This window comes from Pelobates fuscus, chromosome 2, assembly GCF_036172605.1.
Source record: "Pelobates fuscus isolate aPelFus1 chromosome 2, aPelFus1.pri, whole genome shotgun sequence".
Taxonomy (NCBI): Eukaryota; Metazoa; Chordata; class Amphibia; order Anura; family Pelobatidae; genus Pelobates; species Pelobates fuscus.
In genome coordinates, this window is record NC_086318.1 from 352,471,768 (window position 1) to 352,490,140 (window position 18,373).

General features: G+C 45.6%; 1 protein-coding gene across 1 annotated transcript in view; it reads right to left on the reverse strand.

Moving 5' to 3' along the window:
* Positions 1 to 18,373, reverse strand: part of THUMPD2 (THUMP domain containing 2) — an 80,442-nt gene that overhangs the window by 51,346 nt on the left and 10,723 nt on the right. The window contains exon 2 of the mRNA XM_063443638.1: positions 10,260 to 10,392. Within this exon, the coding sequence (XP_063299708.1) occupies positions 10,260 to 10,392 (133 nt within the window). The remainder of the gene's footprint in view (positions 1 to 10,259; positions 10,393 to 18,373) is intronic.

The following is an 18,373-nucleotide window of genomic DNA, read 5'->3' on the forward strand; positions in this document are numbered from 1 at the left end:
GTGCAGATTAAGTAACTAAACACCATGGTTTAAACTACACAAGTAGCCCCCAATTCACTGTGAGTTCACTTATAACTAAATAAACCTGGGACTTAGTGGATGCCAGATAGACTCACTAACCCCAGAATTCCGAACCTGGTACCACTCAAAGCACCCTGAATCAGCACGGGGATCCGTCAAATACCCTCTACCCACCAACCATAACAGGTCCTACCCTGACCTAGCCTACACCAGCTATTACAAGCGGGGGAAATAATAGTAACAACTAGGGTACTCCAAAAAAAAAAAAAAAAAAAAAGAGGATTTACAACACTACTATATGGGAATGATGGAGGACACATATTGAAAGCATGCATAGAATATAAAATAATGCTATTTCTACTATTGAATGATAAGGTACCACCACTGTATTAGTACTCTATGTGTGTATACTACTTGCTTATTGTATATGTATGATATATGTAACAGAAAGTGTTTGATCCGTACTAACCATACCAATAGACCAACACCCCCAGAGATATCATGCGAGGTCACCTCTAAGGAACCCACAGGTGTGACCACACACCCAGGGAGCGGGGCAGACAAGTATACAATAGAATCAAATCCCCGACCCCTTCACCCCTCCTAGGTCCTTCCACGGATGAAATTGATAAGTCCCCAGCTGATAATGAGCTGGAAAAAAAAAAAAAAGGGATACTCCACATCGGAGACCACCCGAAAAAAATCTTAACGGAAAACCAACACCAATCCCCTATCTAAACATGCCTGCTATACTATACAAGAATGTCATGGAAAGAACCACTGGGACATTAAAACACAGATAGGGAAAATAAAAGAGAGAATAACGGGAGTAGATGCATGAGGATGACAGGATTAGATAAGGAAAATTAGTACAAGAACCAAACGGGGAAGACTCTCTGACCTACCAGCCTCCAAAACCAAAGGCGCGACAGTCTTTCAGCATGGACAGGAGGCTGATACCTGATTGAGCCTATTGTTTGATCCCCAACCAGACTAAAGATACAATTTTGTTTGCCCATAAAATAATAAACAGGAGTTAAATAGCTCACTAGCCACCCATAGGGAACAATGCTTCCTAACCCCGCAGTGCAAGAGGTTGACACTGCGCCCCGCAAGGGGAATGATCTGTACATAGCCCTAGTTCTCCCTCCCGCACCCCTACCACAGTTCACCCCTCTTCCTCCCCTCCGGGACATGCCACCTGGAAACAACACGCAAAGCTCCGACAAGGGTCGCACTACCATACTGACAAAAATAGCGAAACATACACCATGCCACAAGGCACATCCAAAACAGAGCATAATTAGCATAAAGGGGGCAAATCACGCCCAAACATATAGCTTAGGACAGGCAACACAAAACCTTCACATTTCCAGATACCCCCACGGGAAGACGGTGCAGATAGGCTATAGGCCTAACCCCAAACTCCCAAATGTTAAATATATATTCGCATAACGTGAGGGGATTGAATGCCCCTCACAAACGCAGGATGCTACTGAGAGATGCAAAACAAGCACAAGCCGACATTCTTTGTATCCAAGAGACACACTTCGTTAAAACCAAGATCCCATCCTTTGGCACCACAGACTACCACGCAATACCATGCTGCACATACATCCAAAGCAAGAGGAGTGTCCATCCTAATCCATAAATCACAATCATTTGAACTGCTCAGACTTCACACGGATAGCCAAGGCAGATATGTCATACTGATTTGCAAAATTAATGATACCTTATACACGATAACCAATGTGTACAGCCCTAATGCAAATCAGAGGAATTTCCTCCATAAAGTACTCTCAAAATTAGACAATCCACAAACTGCACAAATATTACTATGTGGAGATCTCAACCATATCTTTGACCCAGAGGTAGATACCTCAGCCACCCCACAAACACACAGACGTCAAACTTGGTCAACACAATGTAAAGCCATGACAAAACTACTCTCTGAGTTTGGCCTCTATGATGCGTGGCGTACGCTACACCCAGGGGAACGATCATACACCCACTACTCCCAAGTACATAAAACACACTCGAGAATTGACCACATACTGATCTCAGCCCCGACACTCCTCCGAGCAACGCAATGCGAAACCGGGGATATACTGTGGTCGGATCATTCCCCCCAACCCTAACACTCACAAACACGTTCCAAACCAGAGGCAGAACTCCTTGGAAACTCAACGAATCCCTACTAGCGGATGAGCAATTCAAACTGGACCTACACAAAGAACTGCAAAAATATTTTGTAACAAACGACACCCCAGACAGCACAGCACTGACACAATGGCTGGCCCACAAATCAGTAATCAGGGGGTTGCTCATTAGCAGAGCAGCCCACATAAAACGCACCACCCACGCCAAGCTCATGATGCTACTGAGACAACTAAGAGACACCACCAGCCGGCATTTCCTTTCTCCATCTCCTGACCTGCAGTCCACAATAGACCAAACGCAAGCACAAATTAATGAGTGGCACCTCAAAAAAACTGTACATATGATGCAGAAACTAAAAACAAGAGAATACGCCCAGGGTAACAAAGCAGGGAAACTGCTTGCATCTAGACTCAGACAACAACGACAAAATCCCCTTCCTCACACGATCAGATGGCACAAAAATATATAACCCCAACATATAGCTGATGAGCTAGCAAAATACTACTCAGGACTTTACAATCTCAACATGGACAACTCCATCCACCAGACAAGTAAGGCAGATATCACGAACTTCTTGCAACAAGTACAGTTACCAACTCTAGCCCCAGAACAATACAACTCTTTACAAACACCCATCACAGTAGAGGAAATTACAACCACGATTCTTGCTCTTCCCATGGGGAAATCACCAGGCCCAGATGGGCTCTCAAACATATATTACAAAACCTACCACAATACGTTAGGGCCCTACCTGTTGAGAGCCTACCAAACAATGCTAAAGACAGGAAACACACCCCAAGAGATGCTACTTGCACACATAACAGCATTACCAAAGCCGGGCAAACCTCCTACTAAAGGACAAAACTTAAGACCCATATCGTTATTAAACACTGACATAAAGTTGTTCGCGAAAATCTTCGCAAACAGGTTAGCAAACATAATTCCATCCATAGTACACGACGACCAAGTGGGATTTGTGAAAGGCAGACAAGGGGCGGATGGAACCAGAAAGGTGCTGGACCTGATGCACTGCATCCGGGGGGGGGAAAGCAGTGTGTTCCTCTCCCTGGATGCAGAAAAGGCCTTCAACAGGCTGAATTGGGCCTTCCTTGCGGAAGTCCTACGCAAATTCCACTTCCCACCACAGTTCCTAGCAGCAGTATCCACACTATACAGTAACGCCTCCGCTAGGGTCACCACAAGCGGATTTATCTCTGACCCGCTAACCATAACTAATGGATCACGACAGGGATGCCCCCTACCCCCCCTACTGTACATACTAGCACTGGAACCTCTAACTACCCTAGTCCGCAACCACCCACAGATACAAGGCATACAAGTAAAGCAAACAGAATACAAACTTACGCTATTCGCGGATGACGTACTGCTCACGTTAACCAACCCCGAAACCTCCCTAAAACAGTTCGCAACCACTTTAGACGCCTACAGTAAATGCTCTTACTATAAACCAAAACACAGGCCATGTGCATAAACACCCATACTGATAGGATGAAAACCCTAAAGTCTCAATTCCCATATGACTGGAGAACAGATCACCTTACCTTTCTAGGCATCAAACTCACAACAGCGACCAACCAGCTCTTTAAAGCGAACTATATAGCACTACAAACTCAGGTAAAAGCGCTTCTTCAGGGTTGGCACAAAAAAGGGTGGTCAGGCCGAATAGCTGCAGTGAAAATGGTGATCCTCCCTAAATACCAGTATTTATTCAGAACCCTCCCCATAAGAGTCCAACTCTCCTTCTTTAGGGAAAACCAAAAAGTACTGAACCAATTCATATGGGCGAATAAAAGACCAAGAGTAGCCATAACCACGATGTATAAAACCCACGCCAAGGGAGGCATGAACTTGCCTAACATCCAACGATACTACATTGCAGCCATCATAAACCCTATGATAACGGTACAAACAAGATAGAACCCCACAATGGGTAGCACTAGAATCCGGCACAAAACCAGAACAACAATTCCTCTCCATCATGTGGACCCCCTTCCCTCTAAGACCCAAACACATGGCGTTGTTACCAACAATGGCCCTAACGAAACGCATTTGGGACACACACAGGAAGACTATATGCGGGGCAAAGACATGCTCTCCTGCCATAACGATCAACACCCTGCAAATGCAAATCCCCAACTTTAATGCACGCATATGGGAAAGACACCACATCAAATGTATCACGCAATTGACACAGGGAAAAAAAATTGTACCCTTCTCTCACTTACAAAAAGAATATGGCCTACCAAGCATAGCAGAATTCTCATACTTTCAAATACGAGCATGGTTGCTCAAACACTATGTACCATCAATAAAAAATGTGAGTGAGCTGCGGCTGACGGCCTTTGAAAGGGTTATGACTACACAAATGCCTGCAAAAAAAACGATATCACTACTATATACAAGCTTAAATAAAGAAGAGAACATAAAAACTTTACCATTTATCCGATCCTGGGAACGTGAGCTACACCTCAACATCCCTGACAAAACTTGGGAAAAAATATTTGTCACCAACAAAAAACTGACACTCTGCTCATCCCACATAGAACTTTCAAAAAAATTGCTCTACCGCTGGTACCTAGTACCAAAAAGGTTACATAAGATACACCCTACGGTTTCTGACAGATGCTGGAGATGCCTCAAAAACTTAGGAGACATGAACCACACCTGGTGGGGTTGTCCTAAACTAACATGTTACTGGCAACAAGTGGCCGACTTAGTGACCCTAACTACAGGATTTACTTTACCCCATAACCCAGAAACGTTCTTACTACATATGTATCCAGCAAAACTCACAAAACCAATGGCCTACCTAACCTATCAAATAAATGTAACAGCTTTGATGCTGTTAAGCAGGAAATGGCACAATACAGAACCCCCAACAATACAAGAATGCATAAATCTAGTGAATCAAAACAAAATCTATGAGTGCGCAGCCCGACAAGCAGCAAACCAACAATCCAAAGTCTGGAGAATAGCTTGGGACAAATGGAATGAAATAATGGCCACTGACAAGTCCCCCACCAAGGATTTGGGCCCAGCCAAACACCGACAGCCGCGCTCACATATGTGAAACTTGTAAAGACAGCTCCCTAAACAGAAGGGTATAATGCTCAAACCAACCCCGGCCACTACTACACCCCAAATGTGCCAAAACAATCCAATCATCAAGCACCCACAAGGTGGGCAATATGGCGGTGGGAAGTGACGCCAATGGTGTAACCCCAAGTACATGACAAACAAATGCAAAGTCATCACTCCCAAAACACAGTGTAGACCAATGCTTTCAGAAGAATGCGACCCAGGGCGTTACCCGCCCACCCACTTCCCCTTCCCACCCCCCCCCCCCCCCCACCCCGTCAATGTTTACCCTCTCAAGTTTTACAAAAACCTCACTACATGTAACTAATAGTAATTGTGAAATGATGTGACTTTGGTCAAAAATATTGTGTTATGATACCTTATGACTGCTGTTTCTTTTTTGTTAAGAGGTCACAACTCATCCGACTCTACTCATTGTAACGGTCATGCATGTATGTGAATAAAATGGCTTAATAAAAAAAAATAAAAAAAACACCGTCTATTGTCTAGAGCCAACCGTTAATAACATGTCACTAACACTTTCAACCAGGGCCGGACTGGGAAAAAAATTAGGCCCGGGCATTTTTCAATCAGAGCGGCCCCCTAAGAAGGGGGCGGGGCCAGTGAGGGTGTGTTTTGTCATCACTAATGACAAGCACGCCCCCTCTCAAAGTGAGCATGTTAGTTCAATGCGCAGAGCCCCGCTGAAGAGCTCTGGCATTAGAAAAAGGCCCTGAATTTGTTCTGAATTTGTTCTGCGCAGCGCAAGCAAATTTAATAACATGTTTGCTTTTAAATTGTCTCTGGTGTCTCCACAAGTGGGATACCAGAGGACAAAAGGGCCAGGAAAGTGCATGGTGCATATGTTTGGAGCCTGCTTGTGGGATTGCGTGTGTGTAGAGTGTGGTGTGGTATTGTGTAAATAGGTCAATTTAATTTGTGTTTGTGGTGTAATATGTGTGGCTAGGCGCTGTAGAGAGTGTGTGTATAGGGGGCATAGTGTTATAGGGGATGTAGCGAGTGTGTGCATACGGGTTGTAGTCAGGGGCGTATTAGCCGCGAGGCAAACAAGGCATTTGCCTTGGGCGGCATTTTCCAGGGGGCGGCAAAAAAAGCCTAGGGCAGCACAAAACCAGGATACACCACTGGTTGTAGTGTGTGTGTATAGGTGACGTAGTGTGTGTAGGGGTTGTAGAGAGGGTGTGTTTAGAGAATTGTTGTATGTGTTTGCTGACAAGGAATGTAGTGTGTGTAGGTGGTGCAGTGTGTGTGTGTGTAGGAGATCTACTGTGTATAGGACCCAGAGTGTGTATAGGAGATTGTGTGTGTGTGTGTGTGTGTGTGTAGAGAATTACGAGTGCATATAGGGTAAGGGATCTAGCGTGTATCTAGAGCGTAATGTGTGTAGTGGTGCAGTGTGAGGGGTGCTGTAGTGTGTGTGTGTGTGTGTGTGTGTGTATAATATATATATATTTGGACGTATTGTATGTCTGAGGGGCGCAGTGTGTGTGTATGTAAGAGTGCTGTGTGTGTGTTTGGGTGTGTTTGGGTGCTGTATGTGTGTGAGGGTGCTTTGTGTGTTTGGGGGTGCTGTGTGTGTCTGGGGGTGCTGTGTGTGTCTGGGTGCTGTGTGTGTCTGAGGGTGCTGTGTGTGTCTGAGGGTGCTGTGTGTGTCTGGGTGATGTGTGTGTTTGGGGGGTGCTGTGTGTGTCTGGTGCTGTGTGTGTCTGAGGGTGCTGTGTGTGTTTGGGGGTGCTGTGTGTGTCTGGGTGCTGTGTGTGTCTGGGTGCTGTGTGTGTCTGGGTGCTGTGTGTGTCTGGGTGCTGTGTGTGTCTGGGTGCTGTGTGTGTCTGAGGGTGCTGTGTGTGTCTGAGGGTGCTGTGTGTGTCTGAGGGTGCTGTGTGTGTCTGAGGGTGGTGTGTGTGTCTGAGGGTGGTGTGTGTGTCTGAGGGTGCTGTGTGTGTTTGGGGGTGCTGTGTGTGTTTGGGGGTGCTGTGTGTGTCTGGGTGCTGTGTGTGTTTGGGGGTGCTGTGTGTGTTTGGGGGTGCTGTGTGTGTTTGGGGGTGCTGTGTGTGTTTGGGAGTGCTGTGTGTGTTTGGGGGTGCTGTGTGTGTCTGGGTGCTGTGTGTGTCTGGGTGATGTGTGTGTCTGGGTGCTGTGTGTGTCTGGGTGCTGTGTGTGTCTGAGGGTGCTGTGTGTGTCTGAGGGTGCTGTGTGTGTCTGAGGGTGCTGTGTGTGTCTGAGGGTGCTGTGTGTGTCTGAGGGTGGTGTGTGTGTCTGAGGGTGCTGTGTGTGTTTGGGGGTGCTGTGTGTGTCTGGGTGCTGTGTGTGTCTGGGTGCTGTGTGTGTCTGGGTGCTGTGTGTGTCTGGGTGCTGTGTGTGTCTGGGTGCTGTGTGTGTCTGAGGGTGCTGTGTGTGTCTGAGGGTGCTGTGTGTGTCTGAGGGTGCTGTGTGTGTCTGAGGGTGGTGTGTGTGTCTGAGGGTGGTGTGTGTGTCTGAGGGTGCTGTGTGTGTTTGGGGGTGCTGTGTGTGTTTGGGGGTGCTGTGTGTGTCTGGGTGCTGTGTGTGTTTGGGGGTGCTGTGTGTGTTTGGGGGTGCTGTGTGTGTTTGGGGGTGCTGTGTGTGTTTGGGAGTGCTGTGTGTGTTTGGGGGTGCTGTGTGTGTCTGGGTGCTGTGTGTGTCTGGGTGATGTGTGTGTCTGGGTGCTGTGTGTGTCTGGGTGCTGTGTGTGTCTGAGGGTGCTGTGTGTGTCTGAGGGTGCTGTGTGTGTCTGAGGGTGCTGTGTGTGTCTGAGGGTGCTGTGTGTGTCTGAGGGTGGTGTGTGTGTCTGAGGGTGCTGTGTGTGTTTGGGGGTGCTGTGTGTGTTTGGGGGTGCTGTGTGTGTCTGGGTGCTGTGTGTGTTTGGGGGTGCTGTGTGTGTTTGGGGGTGCTGTGTGTGTCTGGGTGCTGTGTGTGTCTGGGGGTGCTGTGTGTGTCTGGGGGTGCTGTGTGTGTGTGAGTGTGAATGTATATTTTATTTAAATTAAAATATATTTTTTTATTAATAATAATAAAAAAAAAAGTTATATCCCCCCTCCTCCCTTCTTACCTTTAGCCTGGGAGGAGGGGGGGGGGGCGTTCTGCCTGGGGGGAGGGGGGATCCGTTCTGCCTGGGGGGGAGGGGGGATCCGTTCTGCCTGGGGGGGAGGGGGGATCCGTTCTGCCTGGGGGGAGGGGGGATCCGTTCTGCCTGGGGGGGAGGGGGGATCCGTTCTGCCTGGGGGGTGGGGGGATCCGTTCTGCCTGGGGGGTGGGGGGGATCCGTTCTGCCCGGGGGGTGGGGAGGATCCGTTCTGCCCGGGGGGTGGGGGGGATCCGCTCTGCCTGGGGGGAGAGGGGATCCGTTCGGCCTGGGGGGTGGGGGTGTTCCGTGCTGCCATCCTTCCCTGGTGGTCCAATGGTGAGAGTGAACTGTAGCCTGTAGGCTAGAGTTCACTCTCGCGAGATCTGAGCGTTGCCGCGGTAACGCTCAGACCTCGCAAGAGGACCCGGCGGAGCTGCTGGATAGAGCTCAGTCGGTCCTCTCTCCTGCCTCCCTCCCTCACACCCTCTCCTGCCGGCGGCCGCCTGTAACTGCCTCTGGGCCGGTGAGGGAGATCTTTGATCTCCCCACCGGCCCATGGAGGCACAGAGCAGGGCCAGTGCTCGGGTAGCGCGCTGGCCCTGCAGGGGCTGGCAGGGGAGATCCTGTGATCTCCCCTGCCGGCCTCGGCCCCACAGCCATCGCGGCCCACCGGGCATTTGCCCGGTATGCCCTTTGGCCAGTACGGGCCTGCTTTCAACGTATAAGCTGTCTTTCCTAACGATGCAAAGCTGCATACATATTAGCCTTGTTACATACACGTTTTAACCTTGCATGCTAAATTCTAATTCAATGGTGTTTAATAGCCTGTTATCCTCTTGTTAAGTATATAAAAAATGTGCTGTCTCAACTGCCACACTTTGAAATGTTTTGAAAAATGCCTGCAGATGCTATCGTGGCTTTGCACGCTTGTTGTCACTTTTCGCACAAATAAAATAAAGAATTAAAAAAAAAAAGCGTGTAGGGGTTCCTAAAAATACCCCTTCTAATTCATTATATAGAAATATGTACCCTTTAGCTGAAATCAGCAAGGTAAATTGTTAGTGTAGGACTCACCTAAGGGGTTTTGCCTTGAAGTGGCAGGTGAGCTTATACGTGAATGACCATTGGAGTGATGCTAAAAAAAATGTGCATATGGATTTGGAATAGAGTGCGGGTAACTTTTTTTGGTTTTGGTTCTATGTATTCAGGCTGATGAATACTATAGTCATTGCTAGTGCCCAGGAGTAGTAGGAGTTTAAGTGCAGGGCTTCATTTTGAATGTTTGTATAGAGAATATCGGTTAATTACAAGACCAATACCAATTAACAGAAATATGCCAAATATTGCCTCTAATGCTTTGCAGAACCGATAATGGGTCTATCCCTATTTAATACCCCTGTATTTGTTAAGCAAGTCTAGCAGCAAATAACCAAATGTCGGTGTTGCAAGGTAGTTTTATGTTACTGAAAAATGAAAACATTAAATATGGTTTGTCGGATATTACTTTACATACGGGAACCAGTTTTCTTTTACACTATGTATAGTGGATTTGTAAAATAATTTAAAATGTACACTAAATACTGTAACCAACTACAGCCTACTGTAAAGGCTATGGTGCCAGCATACCCTTGGCACCAATCCTGTATTTTCTGTCAAATTATGAGACAAACCAAAGGTAGAACAGCCTCTTATGTGGTGTAATGCTAGTGTGAACATTAAACTTTCACAAAAGCAAGATTACATTTTTTAGAATTTCTAACAGCATTAAATGACTGAGCATGTCAGCTGTCATGCTGAGTAAATAAATGCCATCTAAACATAGATGCAATTGAATTCTGACTTTCTATCCTAGAAATAGGGAATTTATTGTGCTCACCTTTACCCTTAGGAAGAGACAGAGGTGGTTCTTTACGCAGCAACAAAAATAATCTTTCTCCAGATTTAATTTGTCTCAATCTGTACATGTCTGGTTCTGCTGTGAAAAAAACCTTCCCAGACATTGATTCAACCTGAAAGCAGAAATGGTACAGTTTCAGTAAATTTACCATCTATAATTACAATAGTACAACTATTTTATTTTGCTTAATATTTCTTATAATGTCCTTATCAAGGGCAGTTTACAAAGATTTATAATATGGACATCAATGAAATTACTGATAATACAATTAAACTTCAGAAGCCTTCAAAAAATGTATCCAAATCAACTGACAAACTCATGAAACAGTTTTGGAATAACCTCGAATTTAAAACAGCACTGACTAGCAGAGGATACAAATAGTTTTTACTAGAGTGCTACATTTTTCTAGATATTAAAGGGAAACTATAGTGCCAAATATAGCTTCCCCCTGAGTCAATGCCTCCCCCGTTAAAAACCCAGTCTGTCACTTACCTGGGTCCAGCGCCGATGTCCCTCAGCACTGGCTTGGGGCCGCCTTCTCTCCTCCCTCGCAGATGTCAGCCGGCAGGGGAGACCTCACGTGCATGCGCAGCATTATTCATTGTTTTCATATGGGGATACCGGTGAAGCTGGAAGATGCATAGCGTGAGGACGTCCAGCACCATTTAGCCTGGAAGTCCCTCTAGTGGCTGTCTGGTAGACAGCCACTAGAGCAGAATTTAACCTTAGCAGGTCATTATTTCAGTTTATTAAAAACTGCAATAATTACATGCGTATGGTTAACGGTGATGTGACACTGCACCCAGACCACTTCAATGAGCTGAAGTGGTCTGGGTGCCTATAGTGTCCCTTTAATAGTTAGGTGGACTTCATACACAATTTGATTTTATAGTTAATTTTATAGTTAATGATATTATAAAATAAAATCGATAAAACCACTTTATGTAAATGATATGGGAAAACCAGAAAACCTTTTCCCTCAAAAAATACCAATAAAAAAACAAACATACAAAAGTGTAGGAATTCTGAAAGGATATTGATACTTTCTAAAGAGTTCAGAGAAGGGCTACTAAACTGGTTCATGGATTGCAGGATAAAACGTACCAGGAAAAGGTTAAAGGATCTTAACATGTATAGCTTGGAGGAAAGATGAGACAGGGGGGATATGATAGAAACATTTAAATACATAAAGGGAATCAACACAGTAAAGGAGGAGACTAAATTTAAAAGAAGAAAAACTACCACAACAAGAGGACAGTCTTAAATTAGAGGGGCAAATGTTTAAAAATAATATCAGGAGGTATTACTTTACTGAGAGGGTAGTGGATGCATGGAATAGCCTTCCAGCTGAAGTGGTAGAGGTTAACATAGTGAGGGAGTTTAAGCATGCGTGGGATTGGCATAAGGTTATCCTAGACCAGTGGCGTACATACCAGGGTCGCAGGGGTCGCGGCTGCGACCGGGCCTGGCCCACCAGGGGGCCCGGCCGCCCCTGCGACCCGGTATGTACGCACTGGGCCAGCCTCTTCTCCTGGGGGCCCCAGGAGCCGGCCCCCTCAGGGCCCCCCGAGGCTGGCCCTGCTTACACCCGGCGGGCAGTCAGGCTGACCGGTGCGCGAGGGAGCACTCTCCCCTGAGTGCTTCCTCTTCAGCTCCCTCGCGCACCGCAATGATACTGGAGCCGGAAGATGACGTCATCTTCCGGCGCCGGTATCAGTACGCGGCGCGCGAGGGAGCTGAAGAGGAAGCACTCAGGGGAGAGTGCTCCCTCGCGCACCGGCCAGCCTGACTGCCCGCCGGGTGTAAGCAGGGCCAGCCTGACTGCCCGCCGGGTGACCGGCCCCCCAGGAGCCCAGCAGCACCACTGGACCCCAGGGAATCCCCTCAGCACTCCAAAAGGTAAGGAGGCTGGGGGGATTAAATAAAAAAAAAAAACATGTGTAAGTGAGTGTTAGTGTGTGAGTGTGAGTGTTAGTGTGTGTGAGTGAGTGTAAGTGTGTGTGAGTGAGTGAGTGTGAGTGTTAATGTGTGTGAGTGAGTGTGAGTGTTAGTGTGTGTGAGTGAGTGTTAGTGTGTAAGTGTGAGTGTAAGTGTGAGTGTTAGTGTGTGAGTGTTAGTGTGTAAGTATGTGTGTTAGTGTGTGTGTGTGTTAGTGTGTGTGAGTGAGTGCTTGAGTGTTAGTGTGTGTGAGTGAGTGTTGGTGTTTGTGTTAGAGTGTGTGTGTGTGTGTGTGTCTGCTAGTGAGTGTCAGTGAATGTGTTACTGTGTGTGTCTGTTACTGAGTGTGTTTGTGTGTGTGTGTTAGTGAGTGTGTTTGATGTCTGTTAGTGAGTATGTGTTTGTCAGTGAGAGTGTATGTTTTGTAAGTGAGTGTGTATGTATGTCTGCCGCTGAGTGTGTCTCTGTCAGTAATTGTGTGTGTCTGTTAGCTAGTGTGTATGAATTTGTTCGTGAGAGTGTGTGTGTGTGTCTTCAGCACTTACCTTTCTCCAGCGCCGGACTCCCATGGCGCTGGGGATCCCTCCGCCTCTCAGCTCCGAATGCGCATGCACGGCAAAAGCCGCGCACACATTCAAACCGCCCATAGGAAAGCATTACTCAATGCTTTCCTATGGACGTTCAGTGTCTTAAAATGGCGGAAGCGCCTCTAGCGGCTGTCAGTGAGACAGCCACTAGAGGCTGGATTAACCCTCAGTGAAACATAACAGTTTCTCTGAAACTGCTATGCTTTCAGCTGCAGGGTTAAAACTAGAGGGACCTGACACCCAGACCACTTCATTGAGATGATGTGATCTGGGTGTCTGTAGTGGTCCTTTAAGTGTGTGTGCATCTGCATGCACTGGCGTACATAGAATGTAAGGAAACATGAAAACATAGAATGTGACTGCAGAGTTGATTGACCGGTGAGAGAAAGACCTCTTATTAAATAGTTTTTCTCCCACATATATACATTTTGCTAGCAATCCTGCTAACACAATGTACAGACAGAAGTTATAATTGACTTGATTTTGACTGTAATCCATATATCAATGTGTGTATTAATAATTTAATTATGCCTATAATATTAACACATCTTAATATACATGTATAGATGTATAATACACACAGAAATTTCATCAACATATAACATATATGTAATTTGCACGTATTGGCCCAGTCTTGTTGCTAGGAGCACAATAACATACTCAAAGTGAAGAGGATACTCATAGAACTCAATATAAACAAGATTACTTCATGTTTTATAATTGTGCAACAGCACAATTCACCATTTCAGTCCCATTACCAAACTTTCCCTAAATATGTCAAGGTAGTTGAACTGAAAAATTGATTATATGCTGTGGCGGATCCGGTCATGTATCAAACGAATCCTTAAGACTTATTCCCAAGCCCCCTGGTTCGGTACCTTCCCTTCTACCGAACATACTACCAAACGCGCGTTCTCTGGCAGACGGTGGCCATTTTGTTTGCCCGAATTAACTTCTGTGGGAGTTAGCTGCGAACACTATGGAACACAAATCGGTCACTAAACTATGCGGTCACCGGTCTACTTATCCCCTTGTTTTAACCCACTTGCCGACCTGCTAGGAGAGCGCTATTTGGAGGGAAGGTACTACAGACTTGAGACCAATCACTCTGAGAGAACCAGGGGGAGCACACTTCAACCACAGGAGCTCCCAACATTTGACCGGTCAAGATCACTTTTCTCCTGGAATTGTACAGTAATTTTAAGGAAATAATCAAATCACTCTATATCTGCAGTTTAGGCTGGCGTGACACATTATTGGGCTGGTATAGAATTTTTTTCCAGGGCTGCTTTTAGTTCCCAGTCCATCCCTACTGAAATGGCAGTGTTTACAGAAAAAGCCTGCAGGGACAGGCTATAGTCACCAGAACAACTACATTAAGCTGCAGTTATTCTGGTAACTATAGTATCCCGGTAATCAAACCCCTAAATCCTTCCACTGCAGCTTAATGTAGTCAAACTTCTAATCCCACCTCTGAGGGATCCCTCTGCTGATTACTTCCTAGTACACTCTGGGAGTCCACTGTACTGGGTGATTGCAGCATGAAAGGGAGAGCACACCATCATGCTGCAGCACTAGTAACATTGATCTGTGCTGGGCAGCTAGTAAAGCCCGGCACCACTCACTGGACAAAGGGGCACTCCCATGGTCCCATGTCTAATGAATGTATTATTATGTGACACACAAGATGTTTTAAGCAATGTATCAGTTTTTTTCACTTCACTTTTTGGGCCATGACGTGCCTTGTATTTTTAGAATTAAAGTACCATCACTCACACATACATTCTCTCACACAAATTATTGTTTTATTTTAATTTACGGCCACCTGGCCTCCTTACCTTTGGGAGAGCTGAAGTGGATCCTTTGCCTGGGGTCCATCGGAACTGCAATGATCCTTTAATTTTATCACATGACAGGAGGCTTCATATTTTGCTTTAACTTTCTTTACTTACTCCATAGCAGCAAAGAAAAAACAGGTGAAATAAAGAACCAATCAGAACACAGTCAGAGTGTATATAAGGGAAAGCATATCCAAAGCACTTCCTCTTCCTTTGCTGCTCCATCACAAGTCAGGTCAGAGTACTTGTTCGCTGTTTCTGTTTTAAGCTGAACCTATTGTATGTGACTACTATATTTCCTTTCCGGTGGGGATGGCGGGGGGCTATCCTTTATCTACATCTCTCTAGTGGGGCTGTGAATTTATTTTCTTATTAGGATTCTGTCCCCTCTCTCCCCAGAGGCTGCCTATCCACCTCCTCCCATGTGGCTACGTTTGCCACTTTCTTCAGGTTTCCCACACCGTTCGCATTGACTTTAGTGCGTTCAGGCAGGGAATTCTGTTGATTCATGCATATAGACAAGATTGGGCCGTTCGCTTTTCCCCCCGTTCACGCATATTTATGTGCATAGACTTCAGTGGTTTGCACACTAACTGGCAGTTCGCGGTTGTCCGTTCGCAGGGTTTCCAGTTCGCATACAGACATCTTTCAACGTTCGGTAGTTTTATGCTTGTTTGCGGATTTCTCCATTCGCGTCTAACAGCAATCGCTTTAAATTTCGTATGTTTTCCCGCAAACACGTTTTGCGGGCTTTTAAACACCATTTTAGTCCTGGTTTTCGCGAGACCTGCGGCGGCCATCTTGTTGGTGATGTTATTCATGGATTTTACTCCCATCACGAAGAGGCTCTCTGTGATTTCGGTTTCTGGCTGTTATACCCCTAGGAAGTGGGACTGCCAGTCAGGTATACCCGAGTATTCTGGCAAGGGGTGAGCACCCATTTGGGTACTACCCAGAGTGTTGCAGAGAGGAATCTGTATTTGCAATCCTGGTTTCCTGTGTGAGCCCCAGTGATCGTAATAAGAGTCTTCTTAATTGCCACATGCCGTTAGGCTGTGTGTGAGTTAAGGCCCATGGCCTGTTTCACTCCCACCCAACCGGTCCCTATACCTCTTCTACCTGTGCCTGTTTGGTAAAAGAAAGATAAACTTATCCATATATGCCTATCATGGAAGATACCCAGAACCCCATGGACCTCCATCTCTGGCCGCATCCCTGGAGAAGGCTATGGCCAAAGTGTTCCCGGCAGCCTCTGATCCTTTCAAGTTGGCTCCAAAACGCTCCCAAGGCAGGGAAGACTGAGATGAGTCGGATGATTCCTCCAGAGAGAGGGCACGCCTGGCGAAACGCCATTGGAAGGGTGAGGGCTCCAGGAAGTACCCTGGCAAGGGTAAGGTGCCCCTCAAGAGCAATAAGCCCAACGCATATTACCCCCCCTCCTATTCAGGATGATTCCTCGGACGAGGAAAGAGATGTGCTTCACTCCCTCTCCAACGTGGATGAGTGGCAGGCAGAGGTCTCCGACTCCGTTGAAGGCGATTGGGGCTTTAACGCCTATGTCACAGAGACCTTTCGGGGTGAGCCCCAGAGTAAGGAGGATGCAGGGACGACGGAGGCGTCCGCTGCTCTGGAACAGGAGGTTTTCCAGGATGCTACGGGTCAGAAGATGTTCGACCCCAGGAATTTTTGGATTCGGAAGCCCTTGGACAAAGACGTCCGCAAGCGGATGAGGGCCGAATGCCCCAGGCCATCGCTACCTGATAAAGTGGCTTTGAATACATGTGTGAGTTCCTGACCCTATAGTGTTCCTTTATGTACCATACCAGCAAACTGACGCAGTCTCACCAAGGGGTTAAGAAAACATTGCCCTTTTTTATGTGGATCCACTACATTTTTTTAGTTAACCAAACACTGGCCACAATTAGCGTACAAATTTGTTTTTTCATTTTTCACACACAAACAAATATGAACGCTAACTTTGGCCAGTGTTTGTGACTGGCTACTAAATAAGACTGGACATACCCCATTTGCAATACCTTGGGCTGTCTACTTTTGCAAATGGTATGCTATTATGGGGGTAATTCTCATTCCTGGGCTACCATGATGTATCAAAGGCAACATAACCAGTCTGGCAAATTTCAGTGTAAAAAAAACTGAAATGCAAGCCTTATATTTGAAGCTCTAACTTTTGAAAACACCATAAAACCTGTACATGTTTTATGGTGTCTTGGAAAGTCACAGGGTAAAACACAGGGCTTGCAAACCAAATACTCTGGACTTTCTGCCTGGGTTGTCAGGCAGGTCCCTCCAATTGTATTTAATAAAATGACTTAATTAAGTACAAATATTACATAAATATATATACATAATTTATATCTCTTATTTTTTTTTATTATATATATATATATATATATATATATATATATAATATAGATATACAGTATTTTACAAAAGTGAGTACACCCCTCATATTTTTGTAAATATTTTATTATATCTGTTCATGTGACAACACTGAAGAAATGACACTCTGCTACAATGTAAAGGAGTAAGTGTACAGCCTGTATAACAGTGTAAATTTGCTGTCCCCTCAAAATAACTCAACACACGGCCATCAATGTTTAAACCAGCGTTTCTCAGTTGGTGTTCCGCAGAGCCGAGAACAAAATTGGGTTTCTGCAACATTTCGCCACATCCAAGACGGCCGCCGCTACCTGCTGTTCACGGAAGGTCGGAAACAGCAGAGATCGCAGGAGCGCAATCTTAAGCCCGCCCTGCCGTCAGACTGCATTGTCGTCAGCAGAGCCCGCCCTGAAATCAGCCAGCCACTTAACTCGGCTTTGAGAGAGCCTGCCCAGCCGTCAGTCAGCCCGCCGAGCTGTCAGCAAGCCAGCCCTGCAGTCAGCCATTTTCAATCACTCGTGGTAGATGAGTGAGAGAGTGGACCTGATAGTTAAAGCTCTGTTATTGTCATAGAAAGTTCTGTTAGGTAGGGACAAAGAAATTCTATGCTAGAGGCATTAAAAGACTGAGGGGCTAAAAACTGTTTAACTGTATTTTTCAAAGTGTTTAAATCTTTTTTTGCTCCAAGTCTAACTGAAAAATCCTGCTTAAGTTCAGTTCTTTCTAAGAGCGTTATCAAAATCAGTATTCTTTTCAGTCAAGTTGTGAGATCTGTATTTTTCAAAGTGTTTTGTTCTTTTTACCAATAAACAACCATGAATTTGGAAAGCTGGTTAAAGCAGGGCACTCTTCAGAGAAAATTTTTTACTACTTCTACCTGTTTGGCACTTATAGAAACGGAGAAAGAAGATACAACTAAAAATCCAGAAAACATGCCCCAAATTGTTGAATCTACTGTTCCTCAAATAGCAGAGGCAAGTGACAAGTCAAAAATGTTTTAAAAAATATGATGATAGCTACTTGTCATTTGGATTCACAAGTGCCAGAAAAGAAGATTGTCCTTAAGCACAACGCTTACTTTGTAATAAAATATTGCCAAACAGTTTATTAGAACCTGCTAAATTACGTCGTCATTTTGAGCAAAATCACGCAGAGTGCAAAGATAAAGACCTTTTTTTTAAGGGGTAGCTAAAGGAGTAAACAATTTCTGAACAAAAAATTTCAAAATGTTAATGAAAAAGCCACAGAGGCTTCTTACAGAGTGAGTTACCGCGTTGCACTTGGTGAAGCACACACAATTGGGGAATCTCTAATAAAATCATGTGAAAAA